Source organism: Muscardinus avellanarius (assembly GCF_963383645.1).
Source record: "Muscardinus avellanarius genome assembly, chromosome: 6".
NCBI lineage: Eukaryota > Metazoa > Chordata > Mammalia > Rodentia > Gliridae > Muscardinus > Muscardinus avellanarius.
In genome coordinates this window covers 46,131,425-46,157,423 of record NC_137791.1, presented here as the reverse complement: position 1 = coordinate 46,157,423, position 25,999 = coordinate 46,131,425, and the positions used below count along the sequence as shown (strand labels likewise).

At 33.4% G+C, this 25,999-nt stretch overlaps 1 protein-coding gene across 3 annotated transcripts in view; it reads right to left on the bottom strand.

Moving 5' to 3' along the window:
• Window positions 1–25,999, bottom strand: part of TBCK (TBC1 domain containing kinase) — a gene marked incomplete at both ends in the record, with an annotated part of 182,059 nt that overhangs the window by 137,507 nt on the left and 18,553 nt on the right. The window contains 5 exons of one of the 3 annotated variants that reach the window (XM_080697944.1): window positions 443–504; window positions 1,533–1,593; window positions 3,083–3,224; window positions 12,681–12,754; window positions 14,176–14,290. In XM_080697944.1, the coding sequence (XP_080554070.1) occupies window positions 443–504; window positions 1,533–1,593; window positions 3,083–3,224; window positions 12,681–12,754; window positions 14,176–14,290 (454 nt within the window). The remainder of the gene's footprint in view (window positions 1–442; window positions 505–1,532; window positions 1,594–3,082; window positions 3,225–12,680; window positions 12,755–14,175; window positions 14,291–25,999) is intronic. The other 2 variants (XM_080697945.1, XM_080697946.1) reach the window with 2 other exon arrangements.

Here is a 25,999-nt window from a genome sequence, read left to right as displayed (position 1 = left end):
TTCAAACATTGTTTTAAAATAGCACACTATTGATTTCCAGGTATGCAAAATAAACACATTTGCACAAACAGATTGCTATGGTTTAACTGTGTCCCTTCCAAAAGTCAAGTATTCAAAGTTAATGGGTAAGTTGATGATATTAACAGGTGAAGCTTTTAGGAGATGATGAGGTCCCAAGGCTCTTCCTCTTGAAGATGAGGTGAAAACCTCATGAAAAAGACTTCTCACAGCATTCCCCCAGGTTGTCCTTCCATGTCCTGAGCACACAGTGTTCTTCCCTTTAGCAGATGCAGCCCTCACTAGAACCTGACAACACCCTTATTTTGGGCTTCCCACTTTCTAAACCTATGAGAAAATAAATTTCTCTTCTTTGTAAATTACCTACTCTCAGGTATTCTGCTAAAGTAGCACAAACAGACTACAATTCAATTTAATAACAAACCTTTATTATGTCCAGACAACCATGCTCTTCAGCCAGAACTATTATAGTGTCATCTACACAGTCTATAAAACAGAAAAACTATATGAATAAGTGGTGCTTTTTTACTCTATTAGACTAATAAGGAAACAAATTCTCATCAAAAATTTTAAAATAGCCTAATACAGTTTTGACATCTGGAATACTATGACACTTATGATCGTATTAACTTTCCTTATATGTTTTGATAAAAATAAAGAACAAACACTAAATATTAATTGATGACAGATACCAAAAGATAGATAATTTAATAGAGATAAGTAATACAAGGAAAGTAAAGACATTCATGATTAAAAATTAATTTCTTTTTATTATATACAATTTGGAAAATGTACACAGTTCTCTGGGGATTTATAGTATACATTTAGTTATTCTATAAACCTCATTTAGCAAACTCTAAGACTCCTTCATAGTTATATTATCTATCTTTGTAGTTAAATATGGTAAATCTGGTAAAATTGTATTTATAATTAAGACTTATTAATACTTTTCTATAGGTATTCTAATTTTTAAAGTCCCTTAAGTTGAATACCAATCTGCCAATTTTTTATTTAAAGTTGTATATTGCTGTTTTTCCTCCTTTATTACCATACATTTAATTTATTCCATTCTAAAGTAGACTATACAAATTTTTTAATATGAATCTCAAATGTATAAAAATATACGAGCAGGCTATCACAAAAAATTAAGATTCTTCCTGAGTTGTTAATGATACATGATTAGTCAACTACAATGTCAATCCAAAAGTTAAAACATTTTATGTGAAGTTAAACTACTAGAGAGAGGTACAGTTTTATATCTTCATAATTTAACAGTTGGTTTACTTGGCTAAATCATGAGGCTAAGATTATTTTCATTCAGGTTAAAATTCCTTAATGAGTTCTATTATAATATTTCAGAAAGTATTTCTCAAGCTGTACTATTAATGCTTACCATTGATCATTAGGAATTTACATAAAGTGACACATAAAGAAAACATCCTCAAAAGTACATTCCTAATAGTTACTAAAGATTATATTTATAGTAGAAAGATCATCAACTGCATGGAACTTACCCAAAGTAAGCAAAAATTTTAGTCTTTCAGAAATATCCAAGCTCTGAAATAATTTTCTTCCCTAAATAAAACGGACAAAGACACTCTTGTTTATACTAGCTTTTTTTTCCCCTAGGAGATCTTTTTTTCATAGTTGAAACTGACGTAGATTTGCCATGAGAATCCACCAAATATGCTGCCTTGCCATATGCCCAGCAACAAGGCAATAAATCAAGGACTCAAACCTCTGAAACCATAAGCCACAATAAACCTTTTTTCTTTATAAGTTCAGTTCAGGTATTTGTTTTAATGTCAGAAAGCTGACTAACATATTACCCAATGTGACACAGCTATACTCTGCAACATCAGATTCAAACTCTATTCTGACTCCAGAAACTTGTCTCTTTTTTATGTAGTCTTATCTGCTACTGAATTAATTCTTCAATATAACACAGATGGTAAAAATCAATGAGTCAGTCACTATTTTTAAAGTATTTGGAAAATTCCTTAGAAAACAGAAACAAAAGATGAGTAATCAAAATTTCTGTCTCAAAAGACCTTATAGGACTTATATACTCTGTTATTCCTCCAAATCCATCTTCATCTTTTGTTCTCAATATTTAGCTACATAGTTGTGGATGGCAATTCCTATCTCCCTTGTACCTACATGTAGCCAACTTAGTAAACCTTTACCAGTGAAAGTATATAAGACTCCTATTTGCAACTTTTAGATCAACTTCTTAAGCACAGTAATCTTGAACTCACTCTTTGCCTTTCCTCCTAGCTAGAAATAATGATAAAGAGAACTTAGGAAGCCAGATGTTTAGAATGATGAAATCATTATCCCTGATTATCTCAGTTTCTACATGATATTGTGAAGCAGAGCCCACCCTCCTTGTTCTACACTGTTAATAACTGAGAACGTGGATGTTCTTTACTTTATTGTATATTTTTTTACTTTATAGGAAATTTAAGAGAATAGAAGAATACCAGAAGATCAAGAACATATTAAAAAGTATAAGCACTCTTGGCATAATATTTATAAAACCTATTCATACTTGGCAAAAATGTAATTATTTTACTTAGTAAAAATATCAACATTTCTAGAGATACCAAAGTGTTATTTACAATTTGTATAATTTACATTTATAAAAATTTACATTTATATTTAGTAGAAGTATAAAAAATTTTAATGATAAATTATGTAAATTCATTATAAAAAGATTAAGTTAACGCTGGGCATGGTGGTACACACCATACTTGTAGCTTGTAATCCCTGCGCTTGGGAGGCGGAGACAGGAGGATTGCGCAGGTTAGAAGCCAGCCGCACTGGCTTAAGAGACCCTGTTTCCAAATTTTAAAAAAAGGTATAAAATAGGTCTGGGAGTGTAGCCGGAAGTAGAAGGGTTTCCAGGAACCCCAGTACCACCAAAAAAAAAGATTAAGTCAAATTGAAAATGAAGCTTTTTACAAAGCAAAATATCTTATTACTAAATAATTTTCCTCCCCCCGAAAATTACTCCAATAAGCATATTATTTCTTATTAATAGTTTATATTTCTTCATACATACCATACAAAGCTCAAATAAAATAATCCCAAGAGACCATACATCTGATTTGGGGCCAGAAGGCAATGGTTTTTCACTTGGCATATGATCAGTGGTTTTGAAAATTCCTTGTGCAATTACCTCAGGTGCCAAATATGATGGATACCTATAATGATATATTAAGATAATGCTTACTATTTACCACAAGGGAAAAAGAAGTGGTAAATTTATCCCATCAGTGTTGTAAAACCTATGTAAAACTCCTATGCAATTAAATTAACTAAACTATTAGCCCCTTATATCTAAAAATCAAATGTAAATATACAGAAGTTTCAAACCATTTGAAAATCATTCTCTCTCTTTGCAGCATAACTGTTTTCCTTGCTTCTCACTGTTGTTTTTTGTTTTGTTTTGTTTTGTTTTTGGTGGTACTGGGGTTCCTGGAAGCCCTTCTACCTCCGGGCTACACTCCCAGACCTATTTTTACATTTTCATTTTGGAAACAGGGTCTCCTAAGCCAGCACGCGCGGCTGGCTTCAAACCTGCGCGATCCTCTTGTCTCTGCCTCCCAAGCGCGGGGCGTGGGCCACCACGCCTGGCAGCTTCTCACTGTTTTTAACACATTGCTTTTTTTTTTTTTTTTTTTTTTTTTTTTTTTGCTGGTCTGGGGAAGGAATCCCAGGCATTTAACCTCCGAGCTATACCCCTGCCCTATTTTTTTTTAATTAATTCTTTATTTTGAAACAGGGTCTCACTAAGTTGCAGATGGCCTCACTAAGTAGCTGAGGCTGTCCGCGAACCACAGTCCTCTGGTCTCAGCCTCCTGAATGCTGGGATTACAAGCATGTGCTACCACCCAGCTAACACACTGCCTTTCTTGCAGTCCTCTAGGTTTCTAGGTTCTTGTCCTTCCTCCTTGCTGCACATCTTTTCTTAATACTGAATTATTTTGTCATTTTAATTTTACCTTTAAAGTCTAGGTTTAGTATATTTGGGTAGCAGAAATGTAAAAGTTGTAAAAATACATAAATTCATATTTCCAAGCCCCCATCACATTTATAATAAACTATTAACTCATCATCTCTGTGTCACATGATAGAATACTATACACACTGCTCCACACCATTTTTTCAATTTCAGTATATTTTGGAATTTTATTATATCAAAACACTTAATTGATTTGACTGAACTCTGATACTGGATATTTTGAAAGCTCCATTTTTTGCTATTATAAACAATCCTGGGGTAAATATATTATAAATATTCTGTTACCCACAAGGTATGTACAGATGGCAGATAAATTCTTAGAAATATCACCATAAGGTCATAAGTTATGCATTTAAATTTTGGCATATCACACCAAGTTGCCCCCAGGAGACTCTCACAAGTGATACATACTGATTCTATTTCTTCATACCACCAACATAACAAGTGTTTGGAAATAAAAGTTTTAGAAAATATTAAATAGATAAAAATACTACCTATTAAAACATAAATACAATATAAAGAAAAAGGCTCCACTGAACCCATGTATCAAGAAGCAGTTTAAGTGAAGAGCAAACTGTCACTAAAGTTTCTTCTCTGCTTTTCTTTGTTGTATCTTCATCCTTACTCCTGACAAGGAAAAGATATATTCATAACTTTTTTTGTTTATAATTCCTTTCCATTTCCTTACACTTTTACTATATATTTATATCCTAAAAACACATATTTTTAAGTTAAACATGTCTCTGAATGTTATAATATGGAATAAGGCTGACTATATTCTTTTTTTTTTTTCATACGGCACTGGGGATGGAACCCAGGGGCATTCTACTTTAGAGCTACACCCCCAGCCCTATCTTTTATTCTTTATTTTTTGAAACAGGGTCTCACTGAGTTACAAAGGACCTCACTAAGTAGTTGAGGCTGTCTGAGAACCATGATCCTCCTGTCTCAGCCTCCCAAATGCTGGGATTACAAGCGTGTGCCACCACACCTGGCTTGTTTTTACAATTAACATAAAATAGTCATTTATAATCTATATTGCTGCATGTAGCTGTATGCTACCAATTCTACTTCTTTTTTGAGTATGTCATTATTCATCCATTCAAACATCAATAACATTGAAGATGTTTCCTGTGCTTTTATGAAATGCTACACAGAATATTATGTATGGTGTATATCTGAACATTTCCCAAGGGTACAAACCTAGAATTGAATTTCTAGGACATAGGATATGTGAAATTTCAACTTTATTAAGTAATGCTAGATATGTTTAAAAAGTTATACCAATCTATACACTCACCTGTACTGTACCACAGTTCCTATTGGTTACTTCATCAACACTTGATATTCAACAGACTTTCTAATGTTTGACAATTTAGGAAATGACCTATGCCATTGTGGCTTCAATTCTTATTTCTTTGAAAACTGATGAGCTTAAGGCATATGTTCATATGCTTGCCAGTCATTTGGGCTTACTATTCTGTGTGTGCTGGTCCAAATTTTATGCTTCTTTTTGTGATAGCCTGTTTTGTGGAGTACTCAAAACTTCTCTCCTAAGTTTAGAGATCTACTACAAAGAGGGACTCAGCATATAGGTATAAAATATATAGCTGAATAAAAAGGGAAAAAAACTGAAGTCTTGAGGAAACTATGTGTAGGTTTTCTTCTGCTCTCTCCCTTCTATCAGGGATTATGTTGAGCACATTATCTCAAGCAAAAGAAATGCAGTAGCATGCATCTAATGTTTTTAGTCATGGAAACTCTTTAAACACTTATTACCTAAGGTTTTAATTAGGGACTGAGAACACAGACACTAACTGGATGCCTTGTATAAAAATTCAGGATTCCTAGAAGGAAAGTAGCTATTCAACAAAAACCAAATTGTGCAAATAGCCACAGTAAACCAGACTTACCAGTTAGGGAGTCATGAGATCACTTCTGATATCTAAGTTTCTGGGTGCTAGCTAAGGGCAAACCTTATAAGTAAGACTTAAGAATATACAGAGAACTCAAGAAACTCACCGCTTAGACAAAAAATAACTCAATCAAAAAGTGGGCAAGCAAACTAAATAGATACTTAATACAAATTGCCATTAAATGTATGAAAAAATATTCAACATCATTAGCAATCAGAGAGATTCAAATCAAAACTACCCTGAGAATTCACATAACCCCAATTAGAATGGAAATCATTTAAAACACAAACAACAAATGCTGGTGAGGATGTAGAGAAGTGGGAACTTTAATGCATTACTGGTAGGATTGCAAATTAGTGGAACCACTTTGGAAAAAAATATCCTCAGAAGAATGGGAATGAACCTACCATATGACCTAGTAATATCACTTCTGGATATCTACGCAAAAGAAGAGAAGCCAAACTACCAAACTAATGCATTCATAGCTATCTTTATAGCTATACAACTCACAATTGCCAAACTATAGAACCAGCCAAGGTGTCCATCAACAGATGAATGGATTACAGAATATGAAATATGTACACAATGAAAATTTTACTGAGCCATAAAGAAGAACAAAATTATGACATTTGCAAGGAAATAGATGAAATTGAAGAACATAATGATAAATGATATTAGCCAGTCACAAAAAGTAAAAAGTTAGCTGTTGTCCCTTATATGAGAAAGCTAGGGAGAAAAGGAGACACAGGAGGTACTCCAGACAAAGGAGGAGAAACCTTAGATGAGTAAAGCAGGCAAACTAACTGAGGAGGATGGTAGCAGAGAAAAGTAAGCACCCTAATGCACATGATGTACATTCACAAGTATATTAAAATCAGTCACTAAGTCGAACGTGAGAAGGAGGGAGAGGGGAAGAGAATAGGGTGGGAATTATGCATGTATGCCTCTACCATCCTGTACTTCATAATGATGTATGACTAGAATGCATCAATAATTTTTTAAAAGGACAGCAGTTTCAGGCTTTTTAACCTTTTTATTTACTTATTTATATTTATTTATTTAATTAGTGCATTGTATTTATACATCATAATGGGGTAAAAAAAAAACTTGTATAGACATAGATGTACACATCACCCAGCCAGCCCCCATCCAGTCCTCACCTCACTCCCTCCCTGTCCCTCCCTCCTAATCTCCTAATATATATATTAGTTTTTTTCTTGTTTTGAAGGCATTCTCTAATAATTCGGGATACTAATTCCGTTTAAAAAATTATGACTTAAAATACTTATGAAAGGGAGTCTGAGGGAGGCTGAAGGGGGTATTGAACCGAAGAGCATTTTATCTTTGAGCTATACCCCTAGCCATTTAATTTTTTTTTTTTTAACTTTGAAACAGGGTCTCACTAAGTTGATGAGACTGGCCTCGAACCTGAGATTCTCCCATCACAGTCTCCTAAGTAATGAGAGTACTTCATTGCTAGCTGACCTGAAATACTTTCTCACTTTATATTTTTTCACTGTCTTTACGAATGATAAAATTCTTAACCTTTCAAATTAACCCTTTTCCTTAAACTTTGTAACTATGCCAAAATGATTTTGGTGTTTTCTTCATGTCTGATAGTTTAGCCTTTTGTATTTAAGCTTCTTTATATCCAGAATTGATTTTATATAAAACAAGATAAAGGTATAACTTCCATCTTTCCTACATGGATAATCAATTAAGCTCTATTTCATTTATTGAAATTTCACTTTTTTCCCCTATCTAGAAGGCAGCGCCAGCTCTACCATGAATAAACTCTCTATAAATATGTAGGTTTGCTTCTTGGCTCTCACTTCTGCTTCATTCATCACTGTGAACATAAGTTTACAATATGTTTACATTGATCAATGTAAGCATAAGTTTACAAACTTAGGAAAACAATTACTGATGTATGCAAAGATAATCCATCCTAAAATATATACATATACCTTTTGATCTGTCTTCACATGAATCTTTTTATTTTTTGCGGTCTGGGGATGGAACCCATGGGGCATTCGACCTACACCCCCTGCCCTATTTTTTATTCTTTATTTTGAAACCAGGTCTCACTGAGTTGTAGAAGGCTTCACTAAGTAGCTGAGGCTGTCCACGAACAGCGATCCTCTGGTCTCAGCCTCCTGAATGCTGGGATTACAAGCGTGTGCCACCACACCAGGCTTTACATGAATCTTAAGTTCATTTTAGATAATTTTCCTTCTTTATATATGTTTTAGAATTACCTTGCCACGTTCTCTTTCACACTCACTCTTAGAACTTTTACTTAAAATAGATCAAATGCAAAAACAGGTTGGGGAGATTACCATTTCTCTAGCAGTATCCCTAACAATCTTTGAACATTTCAAGTCTATATTTATTTAGGTTTTCTAAAATGTCTCTTAAAAAAGATTTCTTTTTTTTTTTGTACAAAGGAACCGAACATATATGAAGAGATTCCCTAAGATCTTCATTTTGTGTATTCTTCATCTTATGTAATAAACAGTATATGATAATGATCTATATTTTTGTGTCATGTACTATATTTTATAAAGAAATATTTGACCTATCTAAATTAAAACAAAATAAAACAACATGTCTTGAGGGCACTGGTAAATCTTACTATTTTTTATGAATTCTGTGTGTATGTGTAGGCCCATACGTGTGTGTGTGTGTGTGTGTGTGTGTGTGTGTGTGTGTGTGTGTGTGATGATTACCATTATTATTGGGGGAAGTTATGGGGACTGAACCCAGGGGCATTATACTTCCAAACTATATCCTCAGCCCCATTTTTTATTCTTTTTTTTGAAACAGGGTCTCATTAAGTTGCAGAGAGCATCACTAAGTATCTGAGGTGGGCCATGAACCTGTAACCCACTTGTCTCAGCCTCCCAAGTATTGGGATTATAAGCACACAAAAAAGTACACCATGCCTGCCTATACTTTTTTTTATTTTTACTTTTTTTTTATTTGTGCATTATAATCATACAACATCATGGGGTACAAGATGGTAGAGGCATACATGCACACATCACTCATTTAGCCCTTCCCCAATTCCCACCCATTCTCTCCCCCTCCCTTTCTCAGTTTGGCTTAGTGACTGACTTTGATATGTTTATGAATGTACATCGTGTACATTAAAGAATTTCCCTCTTCACCTTCTCATCCCTCTTGCCTTATTTTCTCATCTATAGCTTCTCCTTCATTTAGAGTTCCTCTTATGACTCTTTTTCTCCCTAGCTTCTGCATAGTAGGGAGAGCATCCAATTTTGTACTTTTTGTGACTGACTTCACTTAGCATAATGCCATAGAGAAGAACAAAATTATGTAAGTTGTGGGGAAATGGACAAAACTGGAGAATATTATGTTTATTTTTTAAAAGAACTTTTCCTATCAAAATGCCAGTTAGGACAGAATTACAATTTAAAAAGCCAAAAGTAAATAAAAATTAGACATATTGGCAAATGCCAAATCTGAATTTCATTGAAATAAAAGTACAAAAAGGATAGCTTCAGAAGAGAAATAAAAAATGAGTGAAATTTTGCCTTGCTTATTTATGTATATACTCTTTATGTATTGTCAGATTTAGTCATGAGCACCTTGATCTGGATTTTTCAATTCAATTAGACTAGATTACATCATCTTGCAATAATAACTATAATCAAAAATTTTTAAGTGTTGAATGTGGTAGCAGATGCCTATAATCCTAATACTTGGAAGGCTGAGATAGGAAAATCATAGGTTCAAGGCCAGCCTCAGCAATTTAGCAAAGCCCTTAGCAACTTGGTGAGACCCCATTTTAAAACAAAATAAGTAAAATAAAACAGTTCTAGGGGTACAGCTCAGAGGTAAAATGACCCTGGGTTCAATTCCTAGAACCATACACATACAACATATATTTAAATATATGTAACATCTATGTAATATATTTACATTAGGCAAATATTACTTTCACTTCTATCTATAGCCATCTCATACTATAAGTACTTTTTATTTGCATGTAAAATACAAGTCATTTAAGTCAGGGAATATAACTTAAATTCAAATGCATAAATTAAGTTTTTAAATCCCTCTTCACTTTAATACAATAGCAATATATCAGTATCTTCTTAATTTGCTCATGTATTCATCTCATATACAAAATTTTATTGCTATAGTTTAATCTAAATGATCATACTATCATATTGCTCTTCTAAGTGAATGTATGAAATCTCTATAAATGGAATCTCTAATGGAGGAATGGGAATCTCTAGTGAAAGAATTACCAAATAAGATATTATAATGTCTATGTTCCAATTTCAGTAATATGTGAAATGGGTATCTTGATCTGCAAAATATGAATGATAATGTCTACCACAAAATTATTATAAGTGAACAAATAAAAATATTTTATAAAACTGCTAGACATGATACAAATAGTGTTGTTGTACTTTTATCATACACCTCATTGCCATGATGTATAAAGAAGGCAAGCTATTTTTATCCCCGATTTCCAGTATATCTAACCCCACTTTGATAGTATAGATAATGAAAACTCAAACAAAACTGAATATTGTGACAGAGGCCCTGTTCATAAATTTCTAGTTTTCCTTTAATCAAAGACAGAATTAACAAAAAAATTAGGCCCTGGAATTATTATTTTATATAGGTTATCTTCTTTCACTGACCTTCTCTTCTTAAGCAAAGCATTTTTACACTCAAAGGCAATCACCAGAACTTTGTTGTATGACAGGAAAGGTAAATACAAGAGGTTTGCAACATCTGTTTGCTGTTTTTACAAGGTATTAAGCTACTGGCCAGTTGAAATGAATGCCTAATTACTAACTTTTATAATATTTTGAAACAGAAGGTAACATTTTACTTTATTGTCCTTTAATATCTACCTTTTGAATCAAGTACAAGGTTCTTCTGGTATATTTTTTTTCCCATTCTTTAAATGTTTGATTTTGTTTCCTGGGTAATGTTTCACATTTTGCTCTTAAAAAGTTTCTGGTAGAAACTTTTGGTCTAAGACATCAAAGAAAGCTAGACCAAATGCTCATACAAGACCAATTCTAAGCATTTTAATTTCAAATGTATTCTGCAAAATGCTAGGTATGCTTTACTTCTTTCCTTCTACTCAGCATTGAAACCTAATTTACCCATAAATAAAAGTCAAAAACTTAATTTTTGTATTATGCTTTTGGAGTTTTCTCTTATATAAAGTTACTTTCTACAAGAGACAGAAGCAATAGCAATCAGTTCAGTTCTTTGAGGTTGTATCAAAAGACAATGATCACAAATGACAAAAAAAGGAACTTGACTAAAATTGCATTCGACTTCAAAGGAGTTTCTTAAACAAATAAATTTGACCATCTTTACAAACTATCATTTTAATGCTTATTAAAAGAACTGTTGCCTATAACTTTTTGAAAAACTAAGATCAAAATCCACATACTTAAACAGAAAATGTGCTCACTCTTGAGAACAGAACATATCATAACTTTCTTTTATAACACAATAGGCAGAAAAGAATGCGCTCAGTAAATGCTTCCCCACTGGATAAAGTTTAAAATTATTATCTATGCTGTAGCTAATAAAATTTTAGATGAGAATCTTTAACTTCTAAGGAAAACGTGCAATTTATAAATGAGGCTTTTTGTTGTATTGAGATTGAATCCAGGACAGTTCTACCTATGAGCTACACTCCCAGCCCTATCTTATTTTTTAATTTTGAAACAGGGCTCACTAAGTTACCACCCACTGGAATTAAACCCATGATCCTCCTGTCTCAGATTCTGAAGTACTAGGATCACAATCATGAACCACCATATCCAGCTAAATGAGGCTTTTTAAAAAACATTTAATTGAAATTTTAAAGAATTTTCTGTTTCAGAAACACATTCCACAAGTACATATTACATTTCTCAATAATGGCATGATAGAAGTGATTTTAGAAAACCCAATGAACAAAACACAAATGAATACTAAAAACAAAACAGTGAGCCTGGTATGGTGGGAGTGTGCCTATAATCCCAGTACTTGGGAGGCTGAGACATGAGGATTGTAGTTTGACGACAGCCTCAGTAAGGTACTGAGACTCTCAGCAAACTAGTAAGAATATGTTTCAAAAACAAACAAACAAAAAAACCACAATACAATTGAAAAAAAGTTATTAAGATATCTAGGTTAGATATTAATATATCAATTTCAGTTACCTCATTTTGATCACTGTTATAAGATAATGTGAGAAAATTCCTTATTTTAGTAAATAAAAGCTGAAGTATTTAGAAAGAAAGCCATCGTGTGAGCTAATTACACTGAAAAAGGGACTGAAATCAGAATAACATTGAAAATAATTCAAATGTAATGCTTTTCTATCTTTTGATGAACAAACACTATCCTTCAGTCAGGATCTAGTCAACCTTCATACTTAAAAATTGGTTAATTCTGAATGAAATACAATTAACTAGGAAGTTTTATAAAGTAAGGAAGATCAATAATCTGTTATCCATTTTATCAATTCAATGAAAGAATAACATTAGAGATCTTTGGAACACAGAAATACTCATCTATTTTTTAAAATACGTATGTAAAATTAAGCTGTTTTAATAAACAAAAGCTAAATACATGTCAAAAAGCAATCACCCCCCCCAAAAAAAACAAGATATACATGTTATCAAAGATAGCTAAGTAAGAACTAAAAATATAGGAAAACATATCCTTACCCTATTGGGAAATCAACATCTTCACCATGAGCTGTCATATGATAAAGTCCAAATTTAGCCAATTTAATATGTCCCTACAATAATAAAGGAGGAAATTGCTATGAAATATTTTAATATGACTGGCAAAATTTTATTGTTTCATAAGAAAACCATTATATATAATCAAACATACTATTTTCTCAAAATAATAAAGAATTTTATAAGATACCATCATTTTATGCAAAACTATCCAATAATATTTGGTATATTTTATACCTATTATATAAGTATGTAAGTATATGTGCTTATATATGTGTGTATGTATAGATAAACTACTTATATATGTGTTTGTATATATTCACATATATATATTCTTCAAAATGTCAAATCACATTTTTCATTAGCATTTTGCTTTTTATATTATATAGGTTTTTCAGCAAAGAACAGAAGAAAAATGTTGTCTTGAATCCTTGATTAGATTGTTTTATAGTAATTTTTCCAGAGAAATATTTTTAAGGAGATGCAAGTACATTCAAAATGTTATAATTTAACTGTAATAGGAAATCTTAACTTGAAAAGTTCAGCTAAAAATCACCAAGGTTTTAGTAAATCTGCCAAATTTCCAATAATATTGTACTGCTTAATAGTGACAACAATTATCATAACTGTGAGGTTTTTGAGAAACATAAAAGTGGAAAATATACCACTTTTAGAAGTCCTAATTCTTTTAGAAGGTGTAGCTATCTTATTAATCACCTGTAATATTTCCAAGTAGAGAAGTAAGCAATTTAACAGAATAAAAAAGATAGGTATGAACAATTAGTAAATAAGATGATAAATGAAAGAAGAAGAAAAAAATAGAAAACTCAAAGCAGTGTATGGGAATGATATTCTAGATAAATAGAGCAACTTTCTTAAAATAAAAGCAAACTTAAAGGAGGAGACAGCTCAGAAGCCACAACACATATCCTTTACCAGAAAGACTGAAAGTCAGAAAAATAGTTTGGGAGAAAAAGATTAAACCCTGTGAAAGAGAGCAGGGCATGGTGGCACACGCTTGTAATCCCCACACTTTGGAGGCTGCGACAGGAAGATCACGCAGGTTTGAAGCCAGCCTCAGCTTAGTGAGACCCTGTTTCCAAATTAAGTATAGCCCAGAGGTGGAAAAGCCCTGGGTTCCACCCCCAGTACCACAGAAAGAAAGAAAGAAAGAAAGAAAGAAAGAAAGAAAGAAAGAAAGAAAGAAAGAAAGAAAGAAAGAAAGAAAGAAAGAAAGAAGAGAGGAAGGGAGGGAGGGAGGGAGGAAGGAAGGAAACCTATGAAAGACAAACAGATTTAAATAATTTAAAGATCATTTTTTCAACAAGCATAAATATATTACTCTCATATAGTCTTTTCATTATAACTATTCTTAAACATATTTGTATTCTATGGTTCTTTCAATTAATTTCAATAGCTAATCTTAATAGCTTTCAATGTCAAGCAACATAGAAATATCAAAGTATTTGACAACTACCTTTTGGTCCAACAGGATATTATGAGGAGACAGTGCCCGATGTACTATACCATGTTTATTCATATACTGCAAGCCCTGAAGTACTTCAAATGCTATGCACAAAACCTTTGAATAGCTACAAAATAAAAAATTCAAAGATCAATTATAAAGCTGATCTAAAATAAGTTATTACAGTAAAAATGAGACTTAGTGAAAACACACAAAGGACAATATTTTTATTATACCTCATCCATTTAAAGAAAATGGAAACAATACATATTCTAAAATATTCATCTGTACATAACTGATTATAATCTATTCTCATTATAAGAGAATTAATCTGACCAAAAAATGTAGTTTCCTAAAGAATATTCTAGCAATATTTTTCTTTCCAAGAAAGCAACAGAATAATGAATATTATATGTATTAGTGTTCAAGTGACTTCTGACAGGTTTGACTTTACCAAATTTCCAAAACAGTTTTAAATACAGGGCAGAACCAAGTCAATGAAATAAATATATTTTAATCAAAACAAAATACCAAAACACTTAATAATAAGTATTAACATATATATTATTGTATATAGACATTTGCTTATTTTCTGTATCAATTCATAAAGCAATTGTAATTTATGACTTATGTCTGTTATCCTCTTCTCTATCATCCTCCATAGATGTCGTTTCTTTGTTTTTTCTCCCTCCCTTCCTTCCTCAAGCACCTCTTTCTCTTTCCCTCCCTCACCCTCTCTTTCTTTCATTATCCTCTTAGCTAAAGAAAAAAATCATTCATGTATAAAATTATGCTTAATATACAAAAATATGGGGAGATTCAAAATCATTGTTAATATGTTGGAACAGATTTTTTTCTTTTTTTTCTTCAATACTGGAGATTGAACCCAGGGCCACTTATCTTAAGCTATATCCCAGTCTTATTTTATTTTGTATTTGAAACAGGATCTCACTAAGTTGCTGAGACTGATATCAAACTTGTGATCCTTCTGTCTCAGCTTCAAGTACTGGGATTACAGGAGTGTCATTAGGCCCAGCTCCATTTTTTTTTTTAACGTCTTAAAAGTTAAATATTGCTGGGCATGGTGGTGCATGCTTGTAATCCTAGCATTTGGAAGGCTGAGATGGGAGGATCCAGGTTCATAGACAGCCTCAGCTACTTAGTGAGGCCCTTTGCAACTCAGTGAGACCCAGTTTCAAAATATAGAATAGAAAAATAGGTTGGGGGTGTCACTCAGAGGTAGAATGCCTATAGGTTCCATTCCCAGTACTGCAAAAAAAAAAAAAAAAAAAAGTTAAATATCTGCAGGTAACAACCAAAAGTAATTTTCCTAAGTGCCAATAGTAGAAATTAAATGGAATAAAAATATTCCATTTATAGCAAGCAGAATAAAAGTAAAAAATGAAGAAATAAAAATAGAAAAATACAGATTTTCATCCAGATAAATCAATAATTATATTAAGTATAAATGGTCTAAATTCAGCAATTAAAAATAAGAATTGTCATATTTTATAAGAACTAAGACTCAGCTATACTTAATAGATGAGAAATCCATACTAAAGAAAAAACAGATTAAATTAAAAGGATGGAATAACAAATACTAGGAGACCTAGTGAGACTCTTTTTCAAAAAAAAAAGAGAAAGAAAAAAAAAAAACTGGGCTGCAGGTGTAGCTCAGAAGTAAATTGCCCTGAGTTTAATCTCAAGCACCACACACAAAACAATATTGAAATTTGATCCTTGCCTCTAAATTAAAACCTCAGAAATAAAAAAAGCTAAACTCTCAAGCTTTCCTTTAAATCTAGTCTCACATTACACAAGTAAATATCCTTAACAGTTTCCAGTTTTTCTAGTGGTCAGACTTTTATTTGATATAATCAACTCTTTACTATGCAAAATAATATAGTTGACATATTTTTAAAATTTTCCAACTTTTCTTGCCCAACTTCATATTATTATATTATCAAATTTTATAAGTGAAGTAAAAGAAAATCACACTCTTTTCTTGAAAGATAAAGATATAAACGGACAATATGACATATACTAAGTGCTATGGAAAAAATACAGTAAGGAAAGATACATGGTGTGGTCAGAAAGGGCCTAACTGAGCATGTGACACTTCTGTAGAAATCTAAAGAGTGAGAAAGACATAGCTCTCTGGAAGTGGATGACATAGGCAAAAGACCCAGTATGCAAGTCCTGAACTAAAGAATGTTCAGTAGGTTCAAGAAAACACAACAAGATCACTGTCCATGCAGTAGAATAAACAAAGAGCAAAGTGGAAGGAGATGATCTCAGAAAGGAAGCAAGGAGTCAGATTGTGTAAGACATTTTAGGCTATTAAAAGGCCTTTGGTTTATACCTTAAGAGATAAAAAAAAATAATGGTACCCTGCCATATAAAATATTCACTGTGGAACTAAGCAGAGAAGAAAATATAAACCTAGGTCACTTAACCCTATCTCTCAAGAGAAAATGTCTCAGTCATCAGAATTCCATACTATTTTAGTCAGCTTTTTCATCTCTGCAACCAAAACACCTGACACGAATAATATAAAGGAGTAAATGTTTATCTGGTGTATGGTTTGAGATATAGTCCTTAGTCAGCCGAATCCAAGGCAGACATCATGGCCTGGCATGACCGAGGAAAGCTGAGTTCAAATAAATGGCAGCTGGAAGCAGAGACAGTCTCCAAGGCCACACCCTCAGAGACCTACCTCCTCCAGGTCAACCCCACCCAGTAAATTTATTTAAACTATTAATCTTTCAGAGATTTATGCAATGATGAGATTTGAGCCCTTATTCAATTATTTCACCTCTGTATAGTTTGCAATACCAATACATAGGCTTTTCCAGTGGACATTCCATATTCAAACCATAACAGATACTATAATATTATAATCCTATTTATGAAGAACATCAGTAGCCATTAAGGTTTTTTTTTTGTGTGTGTGTGTGTGTGTGGTACTGGGGTTCCTGGAAACCCTTCTACCTCCGGGATACACTCCCAGACCTATTTTTATACGTTTTTATTTGGAAACAGGGTCTCTTAAGCCAGTGAGGCTGGCTTCGAACCTGCGTGATCCTCCTGTCTCGTGATCCTCCTGTCTCCACCTCCCAAGAGTGGGGATTGCAAGTGTGCGCCACCATGCCCGGCGCCATTAAGTTTTATATAGCATATTACTATAACTTATTTAAGTAGCAAATATCTTTGATAATTTTTTCGTAATAGGAGTATGACTAAGTCATTATAAAGTATGGCATGTATGTAAAGTCAGTATTTTGTCCTTAAACTCAGAAATACTCCATTGTTTATGGCATTCTTAGTAGTAAAAAGTATAATATCAATCTGATTCCAACTGATACCAATAGATTCCTTCAAGAGATTCAACAGGATTACTCCTTTGAAGGTTTCAGGATACATTTTTATTCTTAGTTATAAAATTTCAACCTAATATGTCTCAGGACATGTACACATTAGTGCCAATCAGCATTAAGTTTAACCTTCTAATCTGAAGATTCATATGTTCCATTAATATATAAATATTAAAAATGATTTTTATGTATATTTTCATTCTATTTAAACTGGAACTCTTAATGAGCAAATGAAAATGGAATTGTTTACTAAATCACTGTCCTATCTAGAAGTGGTCTTTAGACCTAAATATCCTATTTTTTAATTCCAGTACTTTTTCCTAAGAACTCTATGTGCTCCTGTGCATGTATATGCATATGTGAGAGAACATGAGTGAGAGAGACCTCAAGAGTCTGCTGTTCTTGACTTTTTCTTGGATTATTGCTTCATTATTCTTTTGAGTTAGATTCTTTAAATTCTGGAAACAAAATAAAGTGTGTTATCTTGATTTCCCCTGTTCCCATCCCAAGGCTCTGTTTCTCTCAAATTTATTTTTCCCTGTCAAATGCCTGGTAATCCAATCCCTGATTGTCAATAATATTTTGAAGAAAAGAAGTTGATATTTACCATAGTGTGTGTTAGGAGAAACAATGAAGTATTATTTACAAAACATACTACTTTTTATATGGTTTTATTGGTGCACTGTAATTACACACCATAATGAGTATCAGTGATAGGGACATATAGGCATACAACACTTAGTGAGCAAAGAATATCATTTAAACTGGCCTGTGAGGTATGTATCAGTGAGTCTTAGAAAAATAGGGAATGTGAAACAAGCAAAATTTGGGATAAAGAGTTTTTATAAACATTTTCAAAAAATAAACTGTATCAATAGCAAGATTCTAAACTTTAAAATAAATCTAACTTATTACCTGTTAGTTATTTATTTATTTATTTATTTATTTATTTATTTATTGGTGGTACTGGGGTTCCTGGAAGCCCTTCTACCTCCGGGCTACACTCCCAGACCTATATTTTACATTTTTATTTGGAAACAGGGTCTCCTAAGCCAGCGCGCGTGGCTGGCTTCGAACCTGCAAGATCCTCCTTGTCTCCGCCTCCCAAGCGCGGGGATTACAAGCGTGCGCCACCACGCCTGGCTTACCTGTTAGTATTTATAAAGGTAAGAATTTTATATAAAAGCATAATTATATTGATAACTATTTGCACATGGAAGAATGCAAATCCTTCTCCCTTGAAAACATCGAAAAAGCTTTTCTTGGAATTAACAAAACATAAATCAACTTTTATGAGTTCATTTGGCTCTATAAATCAACTTTAAAGCAATCTCTCTTATTATTCTTGATATTTGTCTCTCTGTCTAGCGCGCGCGCGCTCGCGCGCTCTCTCTCTCTCTCTCTCTCTCTCGAACACACACACACACACACACACACACACACACACACACACCACCACCAACAACAACAACATCAACAACAAAGTGATGTCCTAGTCAGTTATGACACTAGAGGTCCTCAGCTGCATGCTACTTCAATACAGACCCCTTTCTCATAAAATTAAAACCAAATCTTTAAAATGATTTTTCCATCAAACTAGTTTTGAAGCTGAATCCAAATACTTCACATTATACTTTCTATATTGCATTTTAACTGATTGTGAAACATTAGACATGTCTGTCAGAAAGCACACTTGTTTAAAATGAGCTGATGAACATATATAACAACATATTTTAAAAATTCATATATTAAAAAAGTTGAAGTCCACGACATCCTTTCTTAGTTATTACATGTGACTACATGTGAATTACAGTCAATAAATAGACAGTACTTCAGTTTAAATCATACAGTAAGCTAGGCATGGTGGCACATGCTTGTAATCCCAGCATTCAGGAGGATGAGACAGGAGGATCCGGGTTCGCAGCCAGCCTCAGCTACTTAGTGAGGCCCTCTCCAACTCAGTGAGACCCTGTTTCAAAATAAAGAATAAAAAATAGGGCTGTAGGTGTAGTTCAAAGGTAGAATGGCCTTGGGTTCCATCCCCAATACCGCAAAAAAAAAAATCATACAGTAAATTATATTTGCTTTTCCATCCTTTGATATACAATTTCAGATATAATTTTAAATTGTATTTTGAAACGCTAGATAATTGAGGAGAGTGACCAACAAAATAGTAGAATGTAGGAGGGAAGTGAGGAGGGCAAAAGTAAGAACTGATGAATGAAACAGTTCAAATTATGCTGTGCCCCAGTATGAATGCATCACTACCAATTTCATTATTATGTATGGGGAGCGATGGGTAATGGGGGTAGATTCAGCAAGACCTGTGTGCATGTTTGCTTGTATGACTCTGTGCTTCACTATGATGCATAATTAAAATGTACCAATAAAAGTATTATATATAAAGCCAGGCGTGGTGGCTCATGTTTGTAATCCCAGCATTTGGGAGGCCAAGAAAGGAGGATCACAGTTCGCCAACAGCCTCAGCTATTTAGTAAGGCCTTTTGCAACTTAGTGAGACCCTGTTTCAAAATAAAGAATAAAAAATAAATAGGGCTGGAGGTGTAGCTTGGAGGTAGAATACCCCTGGGTTCCATCCGGCTTATATTACAGTTTAACTGAACATACACACTAAAAGATTTAGGACCAAAGAACTATACACACACACACACACACACACACACACACACACACACACACACACAGAAAAATAAGGTTATATCCTACAAGTCTCAATCCCAAATATTGTTAATAGAAACTTACCACTAACTTAGAAAAATACATTTTATATTTCAAATAAAAATATATAGTCACAGAAAAATAAGGTTATATCCTACAAGTTTTAATTCAAAATCTTGTTAATAACTACAAGTTTTAATCCAGAATCTTGTTAATAGAAACTTATCACTAACTTAGAAAAACACACATTATGGTTCAAATAAAAAATTCATCTCTTGAAATTTTTAGTCACTATTATTACTTCAGAAACTGTACACATAACATTTACTGTCACTACTGTTCCTAACAAATGAACCAGAATTAGAATTCCTGGTGAATTAAAATATCAGATATAGCCTGGTGATACATACTTATAATATCAATACTTGGGAGGCTGAGACAGGAGGATTGCAGCCAGCTTCAGGTACTTAGTGAGGCCCTCCACAACTTAGTGAGACCTGGTTTCAAATTGAATAAAAAATAGCGTTTGGGTGGCTTGGAGGTAGAATATCCCTGGGTTTATCCCCAGTACCAAAAAAATAATAATAATAATAATTCAGGTATGATTAAAAGGTAGACTGAAATTAACATAATTGATAATTTATTGAGAAAGATGACATTTTAAGATACATTCATATCCAAACACATCAATTGAGTGGCTATAAAGGACGTTACTGTATTTTAAGGTCACATGGATGCCAAAAAAATAAATGAATCAATCTCCAAAATCAGGAAGCTAGTGTGGGTTTAAGGCAAGTTTATGAACTGATAATTTCAATGCAAGCAATTAAGATAATAGTTGAGAATTATTCAACCTTTACCTTTGTCTTCAGAGAAAAATAAAACATGACATTTATTTACTAAAATAGTAAGAACAAACAGACTCAAAGAATTGTAAAATCGTTGGAAAAATAACATTAAAAACTAAAAATACAGCCTGGCACGCTTGTAATCCCTGCACTGGGAGGCTGAGACAGGAGGATCACTCAGGTTCGAAGACAGCCTCAGCTACTTAGTAAGGCTTTCAGCAACTTAGTGAGATCCTTTCCAAATAAAATATAAAATAGGTCTGGGAATGTAGTCTGGAGGTAGAAGGCCCCTGGGTTTCACCCCAGTATCACAAAAAAAAAAAAAAAAAAGAAAGAAAGAAAGAAAGAAAGAAAGAAAGAAAGAAAGAAAGAAAGAAAGAAAGAAAAAAACTAAAAATACTAGCAGAAGCAGCAAGAGCAAATACAAATGTTGATAAATTCTAGGAATGAGTCAACTTGATTATATCTGTGAACTTGCTTTGAACATGTCTAAATAAATTTTCAAATCCATTAAATTTGTACAATTCCAAGTATGTTTTATTTAGTTCTTTTTAGACACATTTCAAACGAAACTTACTGCATGTTTTTAATTCATCTCTAAACTATCTTTGGTATTGTTCAAAAAAACCCACTCAAGCTATGATCAAGGGATTAATATATATATGTGGATTGGTTCACAGCTACAAGTTTTCGTGTAACCCTAGCCAGTATTACCAAATATGGGTAGCGTGTCACAATGAAACACTGTTCAACCTGCATTTAAAATATTCAGATTTTCATCTACAATCTCCTATGCTTCTCAGTTCCTTATTACAAAGGACCTGCTCTGTAGTCAGATCAAGGCTTTGAGGCCCCTATTTGTGAGGCTCCTGTTTCCTCAGCCTACTTTTGGCATTCTTTTTTATTCTAGAACCATTTTATAAGTTCATTAAATTTTTTGTGCCAAAATCCTAATGGATTGTACACCCTACTCTGCATTCTGATAGTACATGGTTGCAAGGCTTACTAATAGCATGGCAATTAATTTTTTATAGGTTTCTATTTCCTACTGTATCCCAAGAAAAGAACTGGTTTAATCAAGTGTGACTTCCTTCTTATTGGAGTATAGTTTTTCAAAGTAATTTCTGATAATCCTCTGGATTTCTGCACTGTCAGTTGTGATATCTCCTTTTATATCTCTTATCTTCAAAATTTGGGTTAATTCTTTTTTTTTTTTTTTAGTTAAATTGGCTAGTGGTTTACCTATCTTATTAATTTTTTCAAGGAACCAGCTTTTGGTTTTGTTGATTTTCTGTATTTTTTTTTAATTCTCTACTTTGTGTATTTCTGCTCTGATTTTGACAATTTCTTGTCTTCTACTGGCTTTGGGTTCAGATTGTTCCTCTTTTACAAGGGCTTTGGGGTGTGTCATTGTTTACTTGATGATTTTGTTTTTCTTATGTGGGCACTTCTTATGTGGCACACTCTTATGTGTGCTATAAATTTTCCTTTTAATACTGCCTTTAAAGTGTCCCAGAAGTTTTTATATGTTGTATCTCTATTTTCATTTGTTCTTATGAATTTCTTGATTTCACCCTTTATTTCTTCTATAACCCATTCTTCATTTAGAAGTGTGGTGTGCAGTCTCCACATGTTTATGTGGTTTCTGAGTCTTCTTATAGTTGATTTCTAGTTTTATTCCATTATGGTCTGAAAAGAAACAGGGAAGTATGTCACATTTTTTAAATTTGCTAGTGCTCATTTTGTGACCCAGGATGTGATATATCTTGGAGAAGGTTCCATGAGCTGCTGAGGAAAATGTGAACTCTGCTGTAGATGGGTAGAAAATTCTATATATGTCTAACAGGTCCATTTGATTAATAGTGTTTTTTAGGTCCGAGTTGTCTTTATTGACCTTCTGTCTAGAAGATCAATCTAATGGTGTAAGAGGTGTGTTGAAGTCTCCCAGTATTACTGTATTGGAATTTATATGTGACTTAATATCACAAAGAGTTTGTTTTATAAAAGTAGCTGCACCTAAGTTTGGAGCATAAATGTTGATTATTTCCTCATGCTAAATTTTTCTTTTTACCAGTAAAAAAATAACCATCTTTGTCTCTTCTAATAAGCTTGGGCTTGAAGTCTAACTTATCTGATATCATAGTTACAACTCCTGCCTGTCTTCGTGTTCCATTGGAATGGATTACCTTGTTCCAACCCTTTATTTTGAGTTTGTTGCTATCTTTACTTGTAAGGTGTATTTCTTGCAAGCAGCATATAGATGGATTCTGGTTTTTAATCTATTTTGCCACTTTATGTCTTTTTATTGGAGAGTTGAGTCCATTTACATTCATTGTGATTATTGAAAGATGATTTTTAAATCCCAACATGTTGAGATTTTACTTCTGTATTAAATATTGTTTGTTCTTCTCTTCCTAGCTGTCTGCTGGATGGAAATTCTTGTTTCTCTGGTTCTGGCATGAATTTCTTGTTTCTTCTTTGTAGTTGATCTCTTTAAGTTTTTTCTCTAATGCTGGTTTTGAAGACATAAATTCCTTCAGTTTCTGTTTGTCATGGAAGAATTTTATTTCCTCATCTAATTTGAGAGATAGTTTTGCTGGGTAGGAAATTTGGGGCTGCAAGTTGTTTTCTTTCAGAGTTTGGAATATGTTACTATAGGCCCTTTTGGCTTTCATGACTTGGTTTTGGAAGTCTGGAGTGATTCTAATTGGTTTGCCACTGAATGTCACTTTGTCTTTTGTTTTTGTTGCCTTTAAGATACTCTCCTTGGCTTCTACATTGGTTATTTTGACTATTATGTGGCATGGAGAACCTTTTCTCTGATCTGTCAAAAGGGGGTTCTATAAGTTTCCCGTACCTGTGTATCAATCTCTTGCTCTATGCTTGGAATATTTTCTGCTATTGCTTCTTTGAAGAGATTGTTGAAACCCTTGTTTCGGCTTCTTTTCCCTCCTCTATACCGATTGTTCTCAAATTATCTCTTTTAAGATGAGCCCATATTTCTTCAATGTCTAATTCCTGCTGCTGAATTGTTTTTTTCTGTTATAAACTATGTGTTCATTTTTGGAGTGATCATCTTCTAGGAGTGAGTTACTTTGTGTTACTATAAAGAATAATTCATCCTTCTCTAAGCTGTGAATGTCATATTTTACAACTTAACTTTTACTCAAAAGTAATCAAAGCTGAGTACTGTAAGTCTAAAATGTAACTAACTTTCAATGGGATACAACAAACTGAGAAATGAACTTTCTGATTTGAATACTACCTTTCCTTCTCAGCAGAAAATTAATTTGATAAGATCAAAACACATGGAAAAGAGTCCAGTGTTCAGACATAAAGAGGCTGTCACTGATCTGCTATGCCTGAAATATTCAAACTACACCCTGACTCAGATTGCAAATCTATAAAGTGAAAAGTGTTAATACCAAACAGGAGCTAAATGAAAACCAATGAGCTATTGGCTCTGTACAGAATTCTGACCATCTTCAAAGTAAAACAAAGCATACTAAAGCAATGCAAAGTCCCCTAAAAAAAAAAATCAGGATATTTATAAAACTATACAATACTACTTTGTTACATTAGATGTATATATCCTATAAATTAATAAATATTGCACACTGGGCTGTCCCTCTAATCCTGAGTTAATAAAAATCAACGGGACAGGTTTCTTAATTTCTCCGAGAATAGACTCACTGTTTTATTGGCATGTTTAGTGGATTCCAAGGATAGTTGACATATGGGCTCTATCTGTGTTTGCTTCCTAGCAATTTTAATATCCTAGCACAGACACTCCAATATTTTTTCTTTCCTCATAAACAACCATACTGGCAGTAATGCTGGGTATTACTAGATAAACATACTGGGTAATGAATTCAACTCCCCATACCTCATAGTATTTGAGATGATACTACGCTGTAAATTTCTCTGAGACAGAACCTGTGATGTTATGCGGTTTAATCAAATCTGTAACCTAGCTTATTCAAAATTTTTGTTATTAATTAAAATTACAAACATGAGCGAGGCATGGTAGTGCACGCTTGTGATCCCAGTACTTGGGAGGCTGAGACAGGAGGATTGTGCAAATTCGAAGCCAGCCTCAGCTACTTAGTGAGACCCTGTTTCCAAATTAAAAAAAAAAAAAAAATATATATATATATATATATATATATATATATATATATATATATATATGTGTGTGTGTGTGTGTGTGTGTGTGTGTGTGTGTGTTTGTGTGTGTGTGTGTCTGGTATTGTAGCCTGGAGGTAAACAGTCCCTGGGTCCCATCCCCAGTACCACACACACAAAAAAAATCATAAACCTGTGTTGCTTCACAAAGATTATGAGATACTTACAATTCTATCAAAACATAAACACTTAGGAATAAATTTATCTTCTTTTGCGGGTCTGGGGATAGAACCCAGAGACATTCAACCTCCAAGCTACGCCCCCACCCCTATTTTTTAGTCTTTATTTTGAAACAGAGTCTCACTAAGATGTGGACGCCCTGACAAAATAGCTGAACTTCGAACTGCGATCCTTCTGTCTCAGTCTCCCGAATGCTGGGATTACAAGCATGCGCCACCATGCCCGGCTTAGGAATAAATTTAACAAAAGAAAAGAAAGACCTCTACCTTGTAAGCTATAAAAAACTACTGACTGAAAATATTTTAAAATTTGGAGAGAAACATGTTAATCTATTGGAGGAGTTCTTTCCAAATTGGCCCACTGATGCAATGAAACCCCCAATTAGAAAACCAACAGATAGCCGGGCGTGGTGGCGCACACTTGTAATCCCAGCGCTTGGGAGGCTGAGACAGGAGGATTGCACAGGTTCGAAGCCAGCCTCTGCTACTTAGTGAGGCTCTCAGCAACTTAGTGAGACCCTGTTTCCAAATACAGTATAAAATAGGTCTGGGAGAAGAGCCTGGAAATAGA